The following is a 20663-nucleotide window of genomic DNA, read 5'->3' on the forward strand; positions in this document are numbered from 1 at the left end:
AGTTAGCAAGACATGAAGTACAATACTTAATGTTTTAACCAATCTACAGAAAGAACCTGACCAGCTTTAAGGAGGGGTGAAGAGACCAGTTAGTCATGGAAGTGTAAGAGGCAAACACACCCATAACTTCTAAACTCTACCCAGGAAGAGCATAGTCTTCCAAATGGATATGAGTATTTGAGTTACCTGGCAAGTACATTCCTAAGTTAAAAATGGGTATTAGTCTTCTCTTATCAAATTATTAACTCCTTTTGCTCTGATTCTAGACTTACCAAGTAGCTTTCTGATAATTTGGCTTTTCATGTACCCTGTCTATAGAAAGAGAAGGTACTGGATAAACTAATGAAATATTGATAAGTTATATTTCTCATTGAAAAACAGTAAATTAATATTCTGTATTTATTCTGTAAAAAGAAACTATTAGGGGAAATAGGGAGTTACTATTTAATGGGCATAGAGTTTCAGTTTTCCAAGATAAATTCTGGAGACTGGTTCACAATACTATGAATATCCTTAACACTACTGAACTGTAAACGCAGAAATAGTTGAGATAGCAAATTTTGTTATGGGGCTTTTACCATAATTTAAAATAAAGATACGAAAAAAAAAAAAACCTTAAATTAAAAAGTAAATTAAAAAGTTATCTGTGTAAAATTTAAAAATAATAAAAAATGCTAAAATAAAAATTTTAGGTAACTAGTCTAAACATTTCTATGGTTGAAAAGTATTGCATCGGGCGCCTGGGTGGCTCAGTTGGTTAAGCGACTGCCTTCGGCTCAGGTCATGATCCTGGAGTCCCTGGATCGAGTCCCGCATCGGGCTCCCTGCTCAGCAGGGAGTCTGCTTCTCCCTCTGACCCTCCCCCCTCTCATGTGCTCTCTCTCATTCTCTCTCTCTCAAATAAATAAATAAAATCTTTAAAAAAAAGAAAAGTATTGCATCATTTACATCTTTATTAGGATAAAACACTTAAGCCATTTTTAAAACTTCTAAATTGCTTAGGTTCCTTGATTTCTTTTCATTATTTCTATCACTAATTTTATTTAGTCAAGTGGCAATCAGACAAAGCCTGGAAGATCTTAATTTGCCTGTATAGTATTCCAGAGTAGGACAAACTTAATTTCTTGAAGTGTTCTAGCCAAAGCTAAAACCACTCAATCCATTTCTATAGAAGAAAAGGTAACTAGGATAAGGGTAGAAACCTATAGTCTTAATTTAAAGGTAATCAAATGTTTAACTCTCCCTTTGTTACCTGCTAGGGGAGAAACACTGGATTTTCCAGAGCCTAGTCCCTCTTTGCTGATATTCCTAACCAGAAAAATAATACTAAAGAAAGGCAAACAACAAAAGCTTTCCCAATTATGGGAAGAAAGTTACGATAAGAAGGAAGTTCTCTAACAGAGACACCTGACTACATACCTGCATGTGAATAGGATTGGTTTTAATTTTTCTATACCCATAAATACAAAAAAGGAGAAAAAGAAAAAAAAAAAATCCCTAAGATACCTTTTCAATGACCTGAAGAATAGAATTCCATTTCAGATCCCCCTGAAAGAGGAAAAAGAATTAGAAATAATCTGCTAGAAGGAATGAAGTCGCTATGTAATCACTACAAAACTAAAACTTTTTTAGCTACTCCAACTTTAAAAAGTGTAGACTAAAAAACTTTGCCTTTTATTACCAAGCATTTGTCATCTTACCATTCTTACTGAACACATACCCGTAAGTCTCATACACCTCCCCATCACAATCAAGAATATATTGCTTGTGCTCGCTTTGGCAGCACATATACTAAAATTGGAAAGAATATATTGCTCTTCTTTAAACAGATATTCACAGCCAAGAAACCACCCAAGAATAACCTCCATGCAGGTCTCATTCTATTTGTCAATAATTAGTGTGGCAATGTAAACCATTATAGTTTAAAGAGATACACAAGAACAATACCTCGATGAGATCATCCAAGACATATTTTCTTTCCATATTATTGTCACAGCAATGGAGGGCACTGTACAAAATGTCCACCAAGAAACCAGCTTCCTTCCTTGGATCTTCATTTAGCCAACCAATCAGTTTCTGGTATAAAAACCGCACTGCAGGATTTTTTTGTGCAAGTCTGGCTATTTCAAGAGGTTTAGCTTTGACAATACTCCATTTTTCATCACCTAACAGCATTTTAAATACCTGGGTTGAAGAGAAAGAACTAAGCAGAGTAGAAAGGAACCTTAGATGTTGCTCCGACTTTTGCTCATTGACATAATTAAAACTCATCATTGCTAGTTTACAGACCAAGTCTTCCAAAGGTTTCTTCCTTAGCGGTGATATAAGGTCTGAACAATTATGAGTGAGAGAAGGTTCAGTCATTAATTCAGAGCCTTCACTGTTCTCGCCTTCTGAGGAGACACATTTTTCATTCTCTTTATTACTTTCTGGTAGCTCATCAGTAAATCTAACCTTACCAACTTTTTTTTTATTTGACTTCAGTGAGCCCTTTGGCTTCTGAAGGACCTGTAGCAGGTTAGATACACCTGACACGGATTTCACATCAGCTTCTGGCTCATTGATTTTCTCCACACAGATCTCTGAGAGTCTTTCCCAAAAATTCAGTAGCACTTTGTCCAAACTGTGAGCTGTTTTATCATCTTTTTCCACATTTGCTTTGGTTTCCCAGGAACTTAAAGTTTCTGCTAAATGGTTAAACAGCTGCCCATCTTGCAATCTTGGGTCTTTGAGGACGGCATCAATAAAAGGAATCAACTAAAAGAGAAGGTAGAAATAGAAAAGTTCAGTTTTCAGGAGCAATATAATTTAAACAAGGTATTTGTAAAAAAAACAAGTAAAATTAAATAAACAAGGGCGGGGGGGGCGCCTGGGTGGCTCAGTCCTTAAGCAGCCCCCGACTCTTGATTTCGGCACAGGTCATGATCTCAAGGTCTTGAGATCAAGCCCCGAGTCAGGCTCCGAGCTGGGCATGGAGCCAGCTTAAGATTCTCTCTAAACCTCTCCCTCTGCCCCTCCTCCCACTTGCTTGCTTGCTCTCTCTCTCTCAAAATTAAAAAAAATAAATAAACAAGGTATTTGTAAAATATTATAAAATTCCATATTTAATAACTGAAAAACATTGATTTTTTTCCCCCTCAAAACTCTGAAGAGTTAACTTGAAGATCATTTTCATATCATACAAAGAGGTTAACAATTTCGCTGCATTCCCCCTAAATTACTTTTTATGATATAATTAATCAAGATTATTGGTCATTAACAAATAATATAGTTTTCTTTGCATTTTCTGAACTTATTCAAGTTTTTTACTTTTTTCTAAATCAATATGAAAGACATACAGGACCCATAGAGTTCAGAACTCTTTTTCTTAAATTACAAAGAGAAGTTAACGGAGACCTCAACCGGGATCTACGCTTATATAATTTCATTAATTTCCTAACATAAGGAACCATATTCCAGAACTTGCTCTCATCACTGGCTCTAAAAGCCAAGCACAACTGTTCACAAAAGGATAAATGTTGTTAAATATTTTAGAAGTAACAAATTATTGCATAATTTACACTTAATATAAAAGACCACAAATAGCAACTTTGAAACTATGTTTTGTGTTACAACCCTACAATAAACAGGGTTTGCACATCCAGAGACTAATTAGTACTCAAGAATTATGGTATTATTCTGGCAACAAACAATATAGAATTTTTATTTAGTTGGTCAGCAATACACGTTACTCAATTTGTAAATAATAAAAAATGAAATCCAAATGAAGGCTAATTAATAAAAATGGCAACAAGATACAATGGGCTTGATTCTTTATAGTCAGTGTGCAAAGGCACTGATGATTTTTACATTATAAGTACCTGGTCATTGATGAGCATCTCTTCAATTTCTTCCTCACCTAAGTTGTGTTGCATTATAAAACGTAAGCATTCAAAAAAAGCTGATATTACTGCTGAGCACTCTGAAAAGCTGGTTTTTATTCTTTCTGTTGACAGCCTAAGAAATAATAAATAACTATGGCTTACTCTTTCACAAAAAAAGAAAATAAGCAACTCAGAAACACCTAAATAAAGACATGGATAAGGCATCATACCAAAAGAAGAGAACTTTTTACAGTAAAATTCTTAAACTAAAAACTCAGAATAGGAACTTGAAGAAGTGTGAAAAAAGCATATTTTCAAATATGTCAACAAAAGAGAATACATATCTATTTTCTATTCAGGAACAAATCCATCTGAAATTTTAAAGAGAGGACTTAAATAAAGATAATAATGTAGTAAAAAATAATTTTGTAATCATTAATAAAACTGAGTATCTTTTTTAAGTTCAACAATTACACTAAGAAATGATTTTTTTAAATTATGACTTTAAAAACAGCTATCATATTTAAGTTTATGGAAGTTACAAACTCTTCAGTGGTTCATTTTTTCCATTTGGGCATTTGTATTTATCAACATAACAAAAAATGACATTTGAAAAATGGTCTATTTCCATCTAAGGCCTTACCATATTCATTGCACTTTCTATTGTGTACTACAACTGAAGCCTTGAAAGTACCCAAGAAAAGGATTCCAATTGTAATTCTCTGAAAACTCTAAAAGTGCTTAATGAACAGCAAAACAATTTGGAGAAATTTAAATCAGACAATAACGAGTATGTCATCCTACCCATATATGCAAACAAGAAAAATCTCTTGTGATCAAGAAATTTAAACTCCTTACCCTGCAACTACAGAGGTGAGGAAATTTTTGAAGAAATCCAACTTTGGATCTGTAATGGTCTGAGGGAGTTTGCTGATAAATGGCAAAAGATAAGGATATATGACAGTAGCCAGACCCCGACCACCTTCACGGATCACAGCTGACAGCTTCGGAAACACACTTTTTTTTGCATTTACATGAAGCCAACAGTCCTAACAAAGGAAAGATTATAATAACAATTAGAGATCATAAAATACTCTTCCCAATTAAGAGACATATAAGCTCTCAAAAGTAATAATCATGCATTCTACCTAGAGAGGTTAAAATCTCTCATCACTAAAACTAAAACTAAATTTAAACTAAAACTCAGAAACTTTAATAAATTTATTACATATAGTAATCATACGTGCTTAACACATAATTGATCAGAAATAATTAACTTAAAAGACTTCTACAAAAGCTGCTTTGTAAAAGGGACAGCAATATTCAATCTTAAATAAAAGATTCAGATATACTGACTTCACTGGACCACATAAGGTTTAAAGAATAATTGATACTGGCTAAACTAAAAGTACAATAAAAACTCTATGCCATTTTATAGTCAGTTTAAGATTTATACCAAGTTTTGGATTAAGTATTTTATTTCTAAGAAAATATTTTTTTCCAGTAAGTTTTAGATAGTATAATCTGATAGGCTCTCTCTCACATCATATCTAAGGCTTCTAAAATACAAACTAAGAAGACAAATACTCCCCGATGTACTGGATGTACCTCTCTTACACACCTCAATAGTTGTAAGTGTATACAGTACAGCTTCCCAGAGAGCTGGGCACACAATGGGGTCACTGTCATCAATGCTAAGTAGAACAGATGGGCTCACTTTGGATGCTTCCTCTTTCATCAACTGTGGAATACGCTGGCACAAAGCAGAAACTAACTCAAAATAAGCTGAGCGGATCTAAAACAAAAAAGGAAAAGCTGGATTAAATTAAAGCCTAGTAGAGCTACGATGAAATTTTTATTTAATAGCTTAATTGTTTATTCATACTAACCCTCCCATTAATAAAACTAAAAAGCCTAGAAAAAACATTTTAAAATCTTGCGTAGAGTATGTGGGCTGAAAGGACATTAGGAATTACCACATAAAAGTGAAGGCAGAAAGAATTCAACTTTCTATTTCTTTGGCTGAAGCCAGATCCTCTCTAGTGGCTGAGGCCTTCAGTTGGGGCCTCAAATTATTCCTATTGATGCACTAGGCTACTAGGCCGCACAAAGTTAAATACAACCAACCAAACAAAAACTAAGAAACCATCAGCCACTATCAGCAGAAACAAAAGATGACACAGAGATCTGAGACTTTAAATCTTTGAATTATCAGTTACAAATTCCTTATCAACAATTCTTATTATATTTAAAGAAGCAAAAGTTTAAAGAAATCTGAAAGGAAAAGGATCTCAGAAAAAGCACAGCAGATGTGAAAAAGAATGAAACACAATTCCTAAACTAAAAATAAACAGGCAGAAAGAAAGATAGATACATGATAGATAGATTAGAACTCAATTCACAGTTTAAGAACAGATCATGAGAAATAAAAAAATTATCCACCAAGTAGCATGGGAAGACAAAAAAGATGAAAAACACCAAGGACAACATAAAACACAGAGGATAAAGAAGATTTAATATATATTTAATCAGAATCCCAAAGGAAGAGGAGAGAATGAAGTAATGGAAATATCTGAAGAAGTTAATAGCTACGCATTCTGTAGAGCCAATGAAATACACCAATCTACAAACTCAAGAAATCCAACAAATCCCAAGCAGGACACATAAAAAGGAATCTACACCAAGACACAAAATGGTGCAACTACAAAAAAAACAAAACCAAAAACAAAACCAAAACAAAGAGTAAACCTTAAAAGTGGCCAGAGGAAAAAGACAAACTACCTTCAAAGGAAGGACAGTAAGACTGACATCTAACTTCAATAGCAACAATAAAATCAACAAGAAAACAACTGCCAATATTTAATCCTGTACCCAGTTAAAATTTAGGTCAATGAGAATGAAGGGGTGTCTAGCTGGTTCAGTCAACAGAGCATGAGACTCTTGGTCTCAGGATTGTAGCTTTGAGCCCCACAATGGATGTAGAGATTACTTGAAAAAATAAAACCTTAAAAAAAAAAGAAAGTGAAATAAAAATATCTTCTGATAGAGGAAAGAAAAAGACTTCATCATTGGCAGACCAACACAAAAAGAAATCCAAAGGACATGTTCTACATACAAAGCAGATGATCCCAGATGGAAGGATGAAAAAAGGAATAAAGAGCAAACAAAGCAATAAATACGCAGGTAAAAAGATTCAAAGAGTATCATAATAATATTTTCTGGGATAAAAAAATACATATACACCTATATTAAACCTCACAAAGTACTTTATTTCTGCATATTTTATATAAAATATTACCAAATCGATTTTAGCAGTGTACTTAAAAAGATAAATACACAGCATGACTAAGTTTATCTCTTAAATGCTAGGCTGGAAAATTATATGATCATTTAAACATATCAGAAAAAGCAATCAAGAAAATTTTATCATTAATTTATGACAAATACTCAGCAAATTAAGAATAAAAAGGAGGGCGCCTGGGTGGCTCAGTTGGTTAAGCGACTGCCTTCTGCTCAGGTCATGATCCTGGAGTCCCTGGATCAAGTCCCGCATCAGGCTCCCTGCTCAGCAGGGAGTCTGCTTCTCCCTCTGACCCTCCCCCCTCTCATGTGCTCTCTCTCATTCTCTCTCTCTCAAATAAATAAATAAAATCTTTAAAAAAAAAAAAAAAGGAAAAGGAAACTTTAAACCTTAAAAAATCTAGAGAAAGCATCATACTCAAAATATTCTTTTTAAATAAGGAATTTTTTTTTAAGATTTTATTTATTTATTTGGCAGAGAGAGAGACAGCGAGAAAGGGAACACAAGCAGAGGGAGTGGGAGAGGGAGAAGCAGGCTTTCCACAGAGCAGGGAGCCCCATGTGGGGCTTGATCCCAGGACCCTGGGATTATGACCTGTGCCGAAGGCAGACGCTTAACGACTGAGCCACCCAGGCACCCCAATACTCAAAATATTAAGAGTCTACAACTATTTCATTAAAGTCAGGAACAAGAAAAGGATGCCAGCTATCACCACTTCTACTCAACTGCAGGACCTAATTAAATACTAAGAGACAAGGAAAAAAAAAGAATTGGAAAGTAACCCAAGTAAGTAGCTATAATCATAACAAAATAACAGGCTATAAAAATATTCAAAAAGAGGGGCGCCTGGGTGGCTCAGTTGGTTAAGCGGCTGCCTTCGGCTCAGGTCATGACCCTGGAGTCCCTGGATCGGGTCCCGCATCGGGCTCTCTGCTCGGCAGGGAGCCTGCTTCTGCCTCTGACCCTCCCCCCTCTCATGTGCTCTCTCTCTCTCATTCTCTCTGTCTCAAATAAATAAATAAAATCTTTAAAAAAAAAATATTCAAAAAGATCTAAACACTGACTATTAGAACTAACAAGAGTTTGAGAGAGTTGCTGAATATAAATTAACATACAAAAGTATAGGATACCTATCTCAGTACAAACAAAATAAAAAATGTAATAAAAAATGTAACAAAAAACAAAACCCATTTCACAACAGCACCAAAAATTATAAACATGATCAGGATGAAACACATTATAAAATACTATTTTAGGATGAAAGGGGCCTAACATAGCCTAACATAACCTAAAATTTTTTAAAAAGAACAAAGCTGGAGGGTTTCCAAATTTATTACAAAACAATAATAATCAAGAGAGTGTGGTATTGGTGTAAGGATAAACATATAAATAAATGGAATAATGAGTCTAAAATTAAAATCCAAGATATATGGTCAACTGAATTTTGACAAAGGTGCCAGAGTAAGGATAAGACAGTCTTTCAACTTTCAGGATACTTCTTTGAAAAAAACTAATTTGGGGCACCTGTGTGGCTCAGCTGGCGACTCTGCCTTCGGCTCAGGTCATGATCCCGGGGTCATGGGACTGAGCCCTATATCAGGCTCCCTACTCAGCAGGGAATTTGTTTCTCCCTCTCTTCCCCCACCCATGCTCTCTCTTTCCCTCAAATAAATAAAAAGAAATCCTTGCAGGGGCACCTCGGTGGCTCAGTGGTTGAGCGTCTGTCTTCGGGCTCAGACCATGATCCCAGGGTCCTGGGATCGAGTCCCACATTGGGCTCCCTGCTCCACGGAAAGCCTGCTTCTCCCTCTCCCACTCCCCCTGCTTGTGTTTCCTCTCTTGCTGTGTCTCTCTCTGTCAGATAAACAAAATCTTAAAAAAAAAAAAAAAAGAAATCCTTGCAGATTTGAAGGGATATGAATGAAGATGTTCACTGCTGCCTGTTGTGAAGGCAGGGAGTTGGAGGCAATCAGGGCGTCTACCACTGAGAGAATGTGGGGGGGGGGTAAAATGGAAGGAATGCAATTCTGAGTACTACAGAGCAGTTAGAAGGCACGGACCAAATATACATATAAGAACATGATAGATTTAAAGTATTTTAGTACTTTTGATTTATTTCTTTTCAGAGAGAGAGAATCTTAAGCAGGCTCCATGCTTAGAGTGGAGCCCAATGAAGGCTCAATCTCACAACCTTGAGATCATGACCTGAGCCAAAATCAAGAGTTAAGACGCTTAACCAACTGAGCCACCTAGTACTTAAAAAGTACTAAGTAAAAAATAAATGGAACGAAATATAACATAGTATCATTTATTTGAATTAAAAATACATGCAAAAGGGCTATGATGCGCCTAACAGAGAAAATGCATATTAGATAAGCTTCATTCAGGCATGACTTCTAGTGCTATTGTCCAGGAGTTCAATGTTAATGAATCAGCAATATATATTAAGATGTCTTTAAACAAACATACATAAAACAAGGTTATATATTGACCGAGAAAAATGTTGTGACCAAAGACTCGCAGACACCTAATCTTATATTTCCCCTAGGAGCAATGCTTCAGTATTCACTAATTCAATGTTTGCGGGTTCTTCATATAACCTAATTACCATGAATAACAAGCATCAACTTTACATACAAAAGGACATACACTAAGCACATTTAGAATGGTTAGCTGGTAGAAGTGGAGGATGAAAAGGGAAGCAGAGACAAAAGAGAAAAAATGCATTAAGTTAGAAGAGCCTCACACAAAGCAACAATTTTAAAGCACAATGAACAGAGGAGTGTAATAATATAACTCTGAACCTGAGGTCTAAATAACTAAATAAAAAAGTGAAAATACAATAACATTGCAGTAAAAGAGGAATTCAGTCCAACCACAAAGATGTGTTCACTGAGTTTTAAACATAAATAATAAGCATAAAGCAAAAATATAAACAATATCAGAGTGGAAAAAAAGGAATCACAGAAATGTTTACAATAAAAGATTAAGATACCTGAGGTATACTGTGTTTTCCATATTTCCAAAACTTATTCTGTGATAAAAGAGACTTAAATTTCTCCTCCAGAGAATCAAGCTCATTATCAGGTAAGAGGCAAAGCAATTTTTTTAAGGCCAATAAGGAACAAGTTACAACCCGATAGAATTTAGCTTCTCTTTCTTCCTCTGCAACCGTTCTTGATGTGAAAAGAAAATAAATATACATAAGGATTGAAAATAAGCCAAACTGCATATTTGGCACTTCTTTTTTAAATGTTTTATCATTAAATATCTACTGAAGTTGCTTTATTTCTACATTCTACCTCCCTGTGCCAACCCTCCTCCCTTAAAATATGAACATACACAGAATTTTAATCACATATTTTTCAATTAATACAAGGTGAAAGTAGATGAAAAGCTGTGACTTGAAAAAAGTGTGCAAATATATTGCTCTCAGTAGCAAGATGATTCTAGGAATTGGTATCAGTGCATCTAAGATTACTTTCCATTATGAACTTCTCATAGTTTTATTTGTACATAAAAGTAAATGGGACATTTTACTACTCTTTCAACAGAACTATTCATAGTTCTTCACTATTTCAACCAGACCTTAAAATGATTCCTGCTAGGACTATCAAAAGGTAAATGTGGGAAAAACATAAAAATATTTCTTTGTAAAAGAACAAAACACGTAACTCCCAGATAATTCAAATTAAACAGGACAACTTGCAAGTAAAAACACTTAAAACAGCACCTGGCATATAGTATTATATTAAGTATTTTCATCTCTACTTTTACAATCCCTTTTTTAAAAATGTGACCTTGAAATGATTGTCTTATTACCTATGAGCGAAACAAATTCTTAACATGAGTTACACAGATAGAACATAACTTACTGTGGGTCACTGAGTGTATCAGGTGTTTCTTTTATAAGATGATCCTGTAGCACCTATGGGGGGGGGGGTAATTCCATAACCTTGAGATTTTATTGAACTGTCAATGGTGAACAGTTAGAACATAAACCTTATCTGACCTAAAAGTTTTTACCCCTTCCCCCAAAAAGTAGCAAATGAAGCAGCAAAACTAAAAGATTTGAATTTTACCTATTTTTCTTTCCCTATCAATCCCCAAGGTTGACTGCTTTTGGGATAAAAAGGAGAGGATACTTCTTCCGAACATCTCCAATACCTGTCAAGAGGAATTTCCCCTTAAATACTCCTGGTCTCTTGCTCCTCCATTCCTCTTGTACACAGCAGTGAAGTAGAATTCCCGATGAGTAAGTTTGGAAGAGAAATTAGGTTGTTTTCCTCTCCCCTCTTTTTGAGCGCCTCCCAGCTCATAGAGGAGACCACATGTTGTGCTCTGCTTCATCATGGAGAAATGTCTAAGGTTCCGTTCAAAGTGGGTAAATCTGCCTACTTCCAGGATGCAGACTAGGGAACCCACTGTTCTAGGACCCCTTTTATCGGCAATAACAATAGGTAACATTTACTTAGCTTTTCCACATGCTAGGTATTGCTTTGAATACATTTCATCCATTGACTAAATTAATCCTCACAACTACTCAATGAAGTACAATTTCCACTTTAATAGATGAATAGAGGCACAGAAACTTGCCCAAGGTCACATGCAAAACTAATGGCACAGTGGGACTAGAACCCACTGTGTGTATGACCTGGAGCCTATGTTCTTACAGACAGTATAATGTAATAACTATAAATCTGACATTTTGGTCTTCATTTGCCTAACTCCTCTCTACAAAATTGGTTTTGAACTTGGGAAAGTTCAAACTCAGTACCTCTAAGAACTGTGACATAACCAAGTAAAGGGGGAATAATGGAGGAAATAATCCACATATTCAATGATCAGTTACCCATCCATAACAAAGCCAAGAACAAAAAACCAACCAAATGAAAACCTGAATAGTCAAATTAGTTATCTCAAAATCCATTTTCTAAAACTCCTAGTGTTCCAACTCATCACACTTCACTCTCACAACACTTAATACTTGATATGTTAAATAAACCAATGATTCTTGGGTTAGACAACTCCCTTTGAGAATATGATTAAAGCTACAAACCCCATCCCTAGAAAAACAAACTTGGTAAACCTGAAAAATAAAGAATGGAAGAACCAAGAACTTAAATGGGGAACTAGAATGCACGTGTGTGTGTAGGAGAGGTATTAGGTGGAAAGATCAGATAGGTAAGCCTATTTATATAGACTTCTGAAGGGCAATTTATCACCATCTATAAAAATTTTAAATGTTCTTATCCTCTGACCCGACATATGGTTACTATAAATTTTACTATCACTCCACAGGGTATGAAGAGATCTATTCAAGAATGTTCACTGAAGCAGTATTTGTTATAATAAAAAACTGAGGGAAAACCCCAAATGTTTATTAATATAAAAGGAGTTAAATAAACTGTTGTACATCCATATCAGAAAGTCAACAAAAAGAATGAAGTAGATCTGTATACATGTACTGATATGGAAATATGGGGAAAATAAACTTAGATTTATTTTTTAGATGTATTCTTTCTTCACATTTTGTAGCCTAAAGCATAAACCCAAATCTTTTAGGTACTACGACTAATATTTATAAATTAAAGATGAAAAACTTAAATAACTTAGAAAGATTCAATCCAAAATGTTACTTATGTTAAAAATCAAAAATGGTCAATTTTGTTAAACGCCACTTACTTACTCAATCTTCACAAGGCCAGGTAAAAGAGCTACCATTATAATATGCCTTATATCCCTTAAATACTTGAGGAAGAAAACGGAGAACAGTTCCAAGAACTTACACTTGCAATTTCATCCTTGCAAAACGCTATGGCTTCGGGTTGCTTGCTTGGGGGGAAAGCTGCTTCAAAGGCATCTTTTGCTGCACATGCAGCTGGTGTGTAAGTATCACACTGAGCCATTAGCCAACAGCCCATTAAACTTTTTAAATAAGGAGCCAAGTGCTTCTTCACTTTAAGGATAAGTTTCTCAAAAGCCTGCTGTGTGGCTTCTCGAACCCGGCGATCATGATCCTAGTAAAAATATAACATGGTTTAAAATAGCTCCAGCCCATAAAAATACAAATACAGACATTTCTGGATATGCTATGATGACCCATTAATAAGAACTCACCTACGGGCAGAGCTAAACTAAAATTATTAAGTTTAAAAATTGTGAGAAATTTGATTCATTTTTCCTTTGCCCCTTCTTGCAATGAGATAAAAACTATTCAAGATAGACTCAAATTCACACTCACTCTTTTGCAGCAAACATGCAAAGAAATTAAACTGTCAAATTTTACTATGACTAGAAAGTATCTAGGTAATTCTCTAGTAATTACCTAATTTCTGAAAACAGACTCCCAATACACTTTATACAACTAACATGATCCAATCTGCATAATACTGACATAACATTTTATAATCCTCACCAAAAATGAGTCATATAAATGTAACAGTCCCCATGACTTCAATCAAAAACTGTGTAACAGGGACGCCTGGGTGGCTCAGTCAGTTAAGCGTCTGCCTTCGGCTCAGGTCATGATCCCAGGGTCCTGGGATCGAGTCCCGCATCGGGCTCCCTGCTCCGTGGGGAGCCTGCTTCTCCCTCTGCCTCTGTCTCTTTCTCTGTCTCTCATGAATAAATAAATAAAAAATCTTTAAAAAACAAAAAACAAAAAACTGTGTAACAGGGCGCCTGGGTGGCTCAGTTGGTTAAGCGACTGCCTTCGGCTCAGGTCATGATCCTGGAGTCCCTGGATCGAGTCCCGCATCGGGCTCCCTGCTCGGCAGGGAGCCTGCTTCTGCCTCTGACCCTCCCCCCTCTCATGTGCTCTCTCTCTCTCATTCTCTCTGTCTCAAATAAATAAATAAAATCTTAAAAAAAAAAAAAAACAACTGTGTAACAACAACAAAAAACTAGTATAAGTTTTTTAACACTTACAAGTGAAATTTTGCAGAAAATTCTTGGCCAGTATGGAAGGACTCCTTTTACAATTTCTGTGTCTCTCTCTGTACACATTGTTCCAAATTCCTGCATAGCCTAAAAATAAATTAGCAACATTACTAAGGATCAACAGCCACAATATTATCTATTGATTATATTTATTCTGTTCTAGAAGCTTAGTCTATTTTATATAATGGGAGAATACACTGCTTCTATTTATGCCATATGGGACTAATTTGAAGAGTTCCTTCACAACATACTATAATAGAAACTTCTCTTTTTTTTTTTAATAAAATGTATACAAACAAAAACTCCATTTAATACTATAGGGTCAAAATTACATTCTCTAATGGGAAAAACCATACACCCAGAATTCCAAAGTGGTTCAAATAAGTGCAGAACAACAAACTAATTTATAGCCCAGAAAATAAAAGGTAAAAACTAAGCTTAAGTCTATGTGTCAGAAAAAAGTACAATTGTAAAAGAACTTATTAGTGATAAACGATTGCTCATTTTTCTTTACATAAAATATACCAATGACATTTTATTCTAACAAAAGGATTTTCTTGATCATTTTTATGAAAAACATAAAACTTGCTTTTAATTTTGTCGTGACATCTTTCTTAGAAAGTTTCCGCAGCACCATTCGGAAATCAGAATCTACAAGACTGTCAATCTCTTCAGCTCCTTGAATAGCAGGAACATAGCCTAGGTCACTCTGAGATGTTCCAAAACCAATAAATCCAGGCACCGTTCCCTGTTCTTTGGCAAGCAGTTCTGCAGCTCGGCCACTGTTAGAAGGCTGATAAGAAAGTTGAGAGAAAAAAAGTCAGAGTCTAGGAAGTGTTCAAAATTTAACTTTGAGTTCTTGTCCTTGACAATTCTTAGAGAGGAACAAGGTTTTATTTGATAACTGTTTTTTTTTTAAAGATTTTATTTATTTCAGAGAGTGAGAGCACAAGCAGGAGGAGAGGCAGAGGGAGAGGGAGAAGCAGACTCCCCGCTGAGCAGGGAGCCTGACACAGGACTCAATCCCAGGACCCCGGGATCATGACCCCAGCCAAAGGCAGATGCTTAACTCACTGAGCCACCCAGGCACCCACCCTTATTTGAGAACTTTTTATTTCCTAGCCTAAGATTTCATCTACTGCAATGTTCCCATCACCAAGAACCTATCAATAGTGATCCTAGTGCTATTTCCTGGTCTGCTAAACATCAGAACAATGTTGGTTAAATTGGATACAATCCATTAGTGGCTCATGATTATCAACTTAATGGGTCATGACAGCATTTCAAAAAAATAGAATAAAACTTTAAAACTCAGAACGCATCACATATGGTTAAGAATAAGTACTATTTTATAAAAATTTTAATTTCCAAATTAGTATAAAGAGTATATATACACACATATGTGTACTATGTAATGATATAAAATTAATTCACACATGAATTACAACTTTTCATTCATCCACTCAACAACCACCATGGGACAAGTCTAATGATAGCTCTTTCTAAGATTAGGAGTTCCTTGAGGGCAGACACACTCATTTCTACATACCCAAAGTTACCCTAACTTCTTTGAGCTATAATGGATACAAATTACATTACTATGGACATAAAATCAATACAATGGTCAGGATATAAGATACACTCCTTTGAACCATAGTCGTAGTTTGTTAGATGGATACTCAATATAGTAGCTTCTTAGTGCAAAAAGTTAAGGGGGTTGGTTGTGACAAAAAAAAAAAAATATTTAAACTGTTGAAAGAATAACATATTCATTGTCATCTAATAGAAAAATACCTCTGGGATGCCTGGGTAGCTCAGTCCGTTAGGCCTCCAACTGCTGGTTTTGGCTCAGCTCATGATCTCAGGGTTGTGTGACTGAGCCCTGTGCTGGACTCCATGCTCAGCGCTGAGTCTGCTTGAGATTCTCTCTCTCTCTCCCTCTATCCCTCCCCCTGCTCACGTGCACTCTCTTTATTTAAGATTTTAAGTAAAATCTTAAAAAAAAAAAAAGAAAATGCCTCAGTTCAATGTCCAGGATGACATTAGAATCCATTTAAATTCACCTGTTCCTTAAAAAATAAATAAATAAATAAATAAATAAATAAATAAATAAATAAATAAATTCATCTGTTTCTGATTTCTTTCTAAGAATGGTTGAAAGGGCTACCCAAATGTGTGATTTGATTTGCTCATACCTAGCAAAATCGTGTTTGGGAAACTCATTTGTCAGGAAATAATCTGGACTATTTTCTAAACTGAAATGAGTGACCAGAAATGAAAATGATAACCTGAATTACTTTTTTTTTTTTTCCAAAACAGTAGCATTTAAGACTGATTTCAGAAAAGGTTCTCTATTTTAGAACTTTCTTAAAATGAACTAACATTATTCAATTCACCTTTCTCAATACTGGTACATGGATAAACAGCTACAATGGAAATTCGTGAATTATAATACAATTCTGAAAACTAAATATGATAATATTAGGACATCAGAATTTTATCTATAACATCACTTACAAACAGTTTTATTATAAAACAGAATAATGAAATCATATAAAAATTAATGCTAAAAGCTAAAGGAGTCAAGGGGTGCCTGGGTGGCTCAGTCGGTCAAGCATCCCGCTCTTGATCTCAGCTCAGGTCTTGATCTCAGGGTCGTGAGTTCAAGCCCCACATTGTGCTCCATGCTGAGCATGGAGTGTAATTTAAAAAAACAAAAGGGGGCTCCTGGGTGGCTCAGTCAGTAAAGCAACTGCCTTCGGCTCAGGTCATGATCCCAGGGGCCTGGATGGAGCCCGGCATCGGGCTCCTTGCTCATCAGGGAGCCTGCTTCTCCCTCTACCTGCTACTCCACCTGCTTGTGGTCTCTCTCTCTCTCTGTCAAATAAATAAATAAATAAATCTTAAAAAAAAAAAAAAGCCAAAGAATTCAAGGCTGAATTCTGAACTGACCAGAAATATCCAAGCTGATAGTGATAACTACATACGGAATAAAAGGTATCAGATTTCCAACTTCCAGTTTTAAAGTAACAAATTACTTCAAAAATATACTAATTGTATCTTTTATTCAATGTCTACTTTGAGTTTAAAATATAGTTACTGTTTCTTGTTACTTCCTCTACTGCATGTTAAATGCTTATACCCACAGTTCAAAAATAAGAACCTTGATTCTATTTCTGAAAGTTAATTTTCTTACATTACACCTACTTCATTCTTTTGTACCTGTCTTCTAGAAGTAGTAGAGGTGGCAATCCTGAGTACACAGTTTAAAGGCCAAACTCAGGAAGACTTACAAGGTCTTTCCCCATCTGGCCTTAGCTTTTCCCAGGCTTATCTCCTTACGCTCTTTTCTTCCCTTGTCACAGTTCCTCCTCTCCTCTCCCAATTTTGCTACCACCACTTATGTTCCAGTCCCAAAGTGAAGTCACAGTTCTCTGAATATGCTATGCCTTTCACAATCGGATCTTTGTGTAATCTTTTCTCTCCACCTGAAAACCTTTTCTTCCTTTTCATTGCCTGACAAACTCCTACTCATCCTTCAAAACACACTCTTGTTTTCAATGCTTGCCTCCCTCAGGTCAATTATCATTCTTTTTCTGTTCTCCCATTTTCTTTCTATTCATACCCATATCATAATTCTTTAATATATTATAATCATTTGCTTACTTATATGTTTATCATTAAATTAATAGTTCAAGAACAAGAAACATCTGTCTATGATCTTTGAGTACATGACATTCAGTACTCAAAGTCTGTTGGATGAAAGAATGCCATTCTTTTTTTTTTTAAAATAGGTTGTTGTGTTTTTTTTTTAAGATTTTACTTATTTATTTGACAGAGACAGAGATAGCGAGAGTAGGAACACAAGCAGGGGGAGTGGGAGAGGGAGAAGCAGGCTTCCCGCTGAGTAGGGAGCCCAATGTGGGACTCGATCCCGGGACCCTGGGATCATGACCGGAGCCGAAGGCAGACGCTTAACGACTGAGCCACCCAGGCGCCCCTAGAATGCCATTCTTAAGTTCAAATCTCAACTATGCAACTTCCCCTTTCTCTAAGCCTCAGTACCATCATCTTTAAAATGAGAAAATAGTAAGTTATTAAGCCATTACTTGGGTTGTCAAAATTAAATGTAAATTTTTAAACCATTAAAATTGATTCCAGCAAGAATCATCAAAGGATGCTAAAACCATTAGGTGAAAGTTTGTGAGAAAACAGACTATTCCCAGTCTCAAAATACCACTCCCCATATTATTTGTTAATAGCCAACAGAAAAAGATACCTTTACAATGGACATCACCTTAACCAAGTGATTAAATAACACCAATAGTGGGACAAACACGTGCACCCTGATGCACTGATGATGGTACATCATCTATGAAGCATTCCTATCAAAAACTGTTTAACCTGAATCTCACCATAAGGAACAATTAGACAATTCTAAATTAAGCAAAAGAACTGCCCTAGACTTTTCTAAATTGTCCCTGTCATAAAAGAACTGCCCTCAAAAGAAAAAGAAAAGAAAAAACCCCCAAAGGAAAACTACCTAGAGCTAAATGGTTAAATGAATGGAATCACTCCTTGATTGTATCTTAGATGTTTTTAAAAATGCTGTATCTAAAAACAAGTTATAGAGAACATTATTGACACCTATATAGAAATCTGAATACAATGTTATCTATTATTAGACAGTAGTAGTATACTGAAGTTAAATTTTCTGCATGTTGTAATTGTTCATGGTTATGAAGAAGAATGGCATTTGTTTCGAATATACACGTTGAAGTACTCAGGAGTTAAGTGTCATGATATACGCAACTAATTCTCATATGGTTCAGCAAAATACATATATTTAGAGAAAGAAAACAAATGTGACCAAATATTAACAATTGATGAATCTAGGTAAAAAACATATGGCTTGTCAGTCTAATATTTTTGCAACTTATCCTCATGTTTGGAATATTTAAAAAAAAAAAAAAACTGTCCAAATAAAAAATTAAAATTAAATGAGAATGCAAGTAAAGTGCTTAACACAGTACCAACACAAGGCAAGTTACCATTATTACAGTTGCTACTATCTGCCAAAAACAGATCAAGTGGCAGATCTAAGAAAATGTACTGATATCACTAGAATTTGATCAGAAGCAGGAAAAATGCACTCTCATAATATTGGACTGTGCCATAACAAGCCTAATACCATAAAAATATATCATTATAACATCCCTAATGGTAAGTTTAATCCACTTTTGGGTCTTCTTTAAACAAGTATTTAGGGGCACCTGGGTGGCTTAGTCGTTAAGCATCTGCCTCCCGCTCAGGTCATAATCCCAGGGTCCCGGATGGAGCCCCCAGTGGTGGGCTCCCTGCCCAGTGGTGAGCCTGCTTCTCCCTCTCCCTCTGCTGCTCCCCCTGCTTGTGCCCCCACCCTCTCTCGCAAATAAATAAATAAATAAATAAATAAATAAATAAATAAATAAATAAAATCTTTTAAAAAATATTTAGTGAGCTTCTACTATATACTAGTCCTTGTTCTAGGCTCCTAGGACAACAGCCTTCATAAAAACACCTGCCTTCATAATACACCCCAATGAAGCAAGACAGTAAATTACATAGTATGTGAGAAGTCCTAAGTGCACAGGAGTAAAATAAAGCAGGAAAGGAGCACAGGGAGTGGGAGGCTACAATTTAAAATAGGGCGATCATGACAGACCTCACTGGGGTGTCCCAAGCAAATTTGTAGCCGCCTAAAAGAAGAGCCTTAGGGAGCCTTCCAGGCAAGGTCAAGGCTTGGTGAGGAGATCAGTGTGGCTGGATGGAGCGAGCGAGGAGGAAGCTGAAGACGGTGCCAGAGAAAGGAAGGGGCCAGAGGCTGACCACATACCATGTATACCATCGTAAGGCATTTGGCCTTTACCCCGAGGAATCTGGGGAGCCCCAGCAGGTTTTTGAGCAAAAGAGCGACATGATCCGAGATGCCCTGCACACCAGGCTCACTTTAAATGCTTTCTACCCAATTCCCTTGTTCCTCGTGCCACACACCCCCACCCCCGCTAGCCCGGCCAGGTAACCTTCCAGGTGAAACGGATACTGAACCATTCCTTAATGGAAATTGTAGGATGTGTGCTCGGGTGGAGACAGCTCTGGCATGGAACATCTTTTCCCTCACAAATCCCCAATCTGCTCAGAGACAACCCACCCGGTTCGGGGGGACGCACACACAACAGAGAGGTCACACTCGACACGCAAACACACGCCTCCCTACAGCCGCGCTCCACACGCCCTCCGGACGCGCGCGTGGTAGAACCAGCCGCTGCGAGATGAGGACTCCCCGGCCGGCCGAGGCACCTCCACACTCACCCTCAGGTTCCCCTTGGTCCGCTGCTTGTTCTTCCCGCCCATGGTCGCAGTCTCAGCCGCACTCTCAGCCCGCAGCCCCCTAGTTGACACGGCCGGGCCACAACTTCCGGCTCCTCGCGCCGGAAAAGGGCCGACTAGAGCGACTTTCCCGGCCCTCCCCTTCCGCCACCCACCGGCCCTCCCCTTCCGCCACCCACCGGCCCTCC

General features: G+C 36.6%; 1 protein-coding gene across 3 annotated transcripts in view; it reads right to left on the minus strand.

The window, feature by feature from the left end:
* Window positions 1-20600, minus strand: part of LTN1 (listerin E3 ubiquitin protein ligase 1) — a 64441-nt gene extending 43841 nt beyond the window's left edge. For 2 of the 3 annotated variants that reach the window (XM_035017542.1, XM_035017544.1), the window contains exons 1-11: window positions 20458-20586; window positions 14696-14899; window positions 14095-14193; window positions 12954-13184; window positions 11040-11092; window positions 10160-10340; window positions 5485-5658; window positions 4722-4912; window positions 3861-3996; window positions 1948-2757; window positions 1507-1548 (exon numbers count right to left, since the gene is read on the minus strand). In XM_035017542.1, coding sequence (XP_034873433.1) covers window positions 1507-1548; window positions 1948-2757; window positions 3861-3996; window positions 4722-4912; window positions 5485-5658; window positions 10160-10340; window positions 11040-11092; window positions 12954-13184; window positions 14095-14193; window positions 14696-14899; window positions 20458-20499 — 2163 coding nt within the window. In that variant the 5' untranslated portion in view covers window positions 20500-20586. Of the gene's footprint in view, window positions 1-1506; window positions 1549-1947; window positions 2758-3860; window positions 3997-4721; window positions 4913-5484; window positions 5659-10159; window positions 10341-11039; window positions 11093-12953; window positions 13185-14094; window positions 14194-14695; window positions 14900-20457 lie in introns of all 3 variants that reach the window. The other variant, XM_035017543.1, reaches the window with a different exon arrangement.
* Window positions 20601-20663: the final 63 nt, after the last annotated feature.

The sequence above is a fragment of the Mirounga leonina genome, unplaced genomic scaffold (genome assembly GCF_011800145.1).
Source record: "Mirounga leonina isolate KUSES-001 unplaced genomic scaffold, KU_Mleo_1.0 Mir_172, whole genome shotgun sequence".
Taxonomy (NCBI): domain Eukaryota; kingdom Metazoa; phylum Chordata; class Mammalia; order Carnivora; family Phocidae; genus Mirounga; species Mirounga leonina.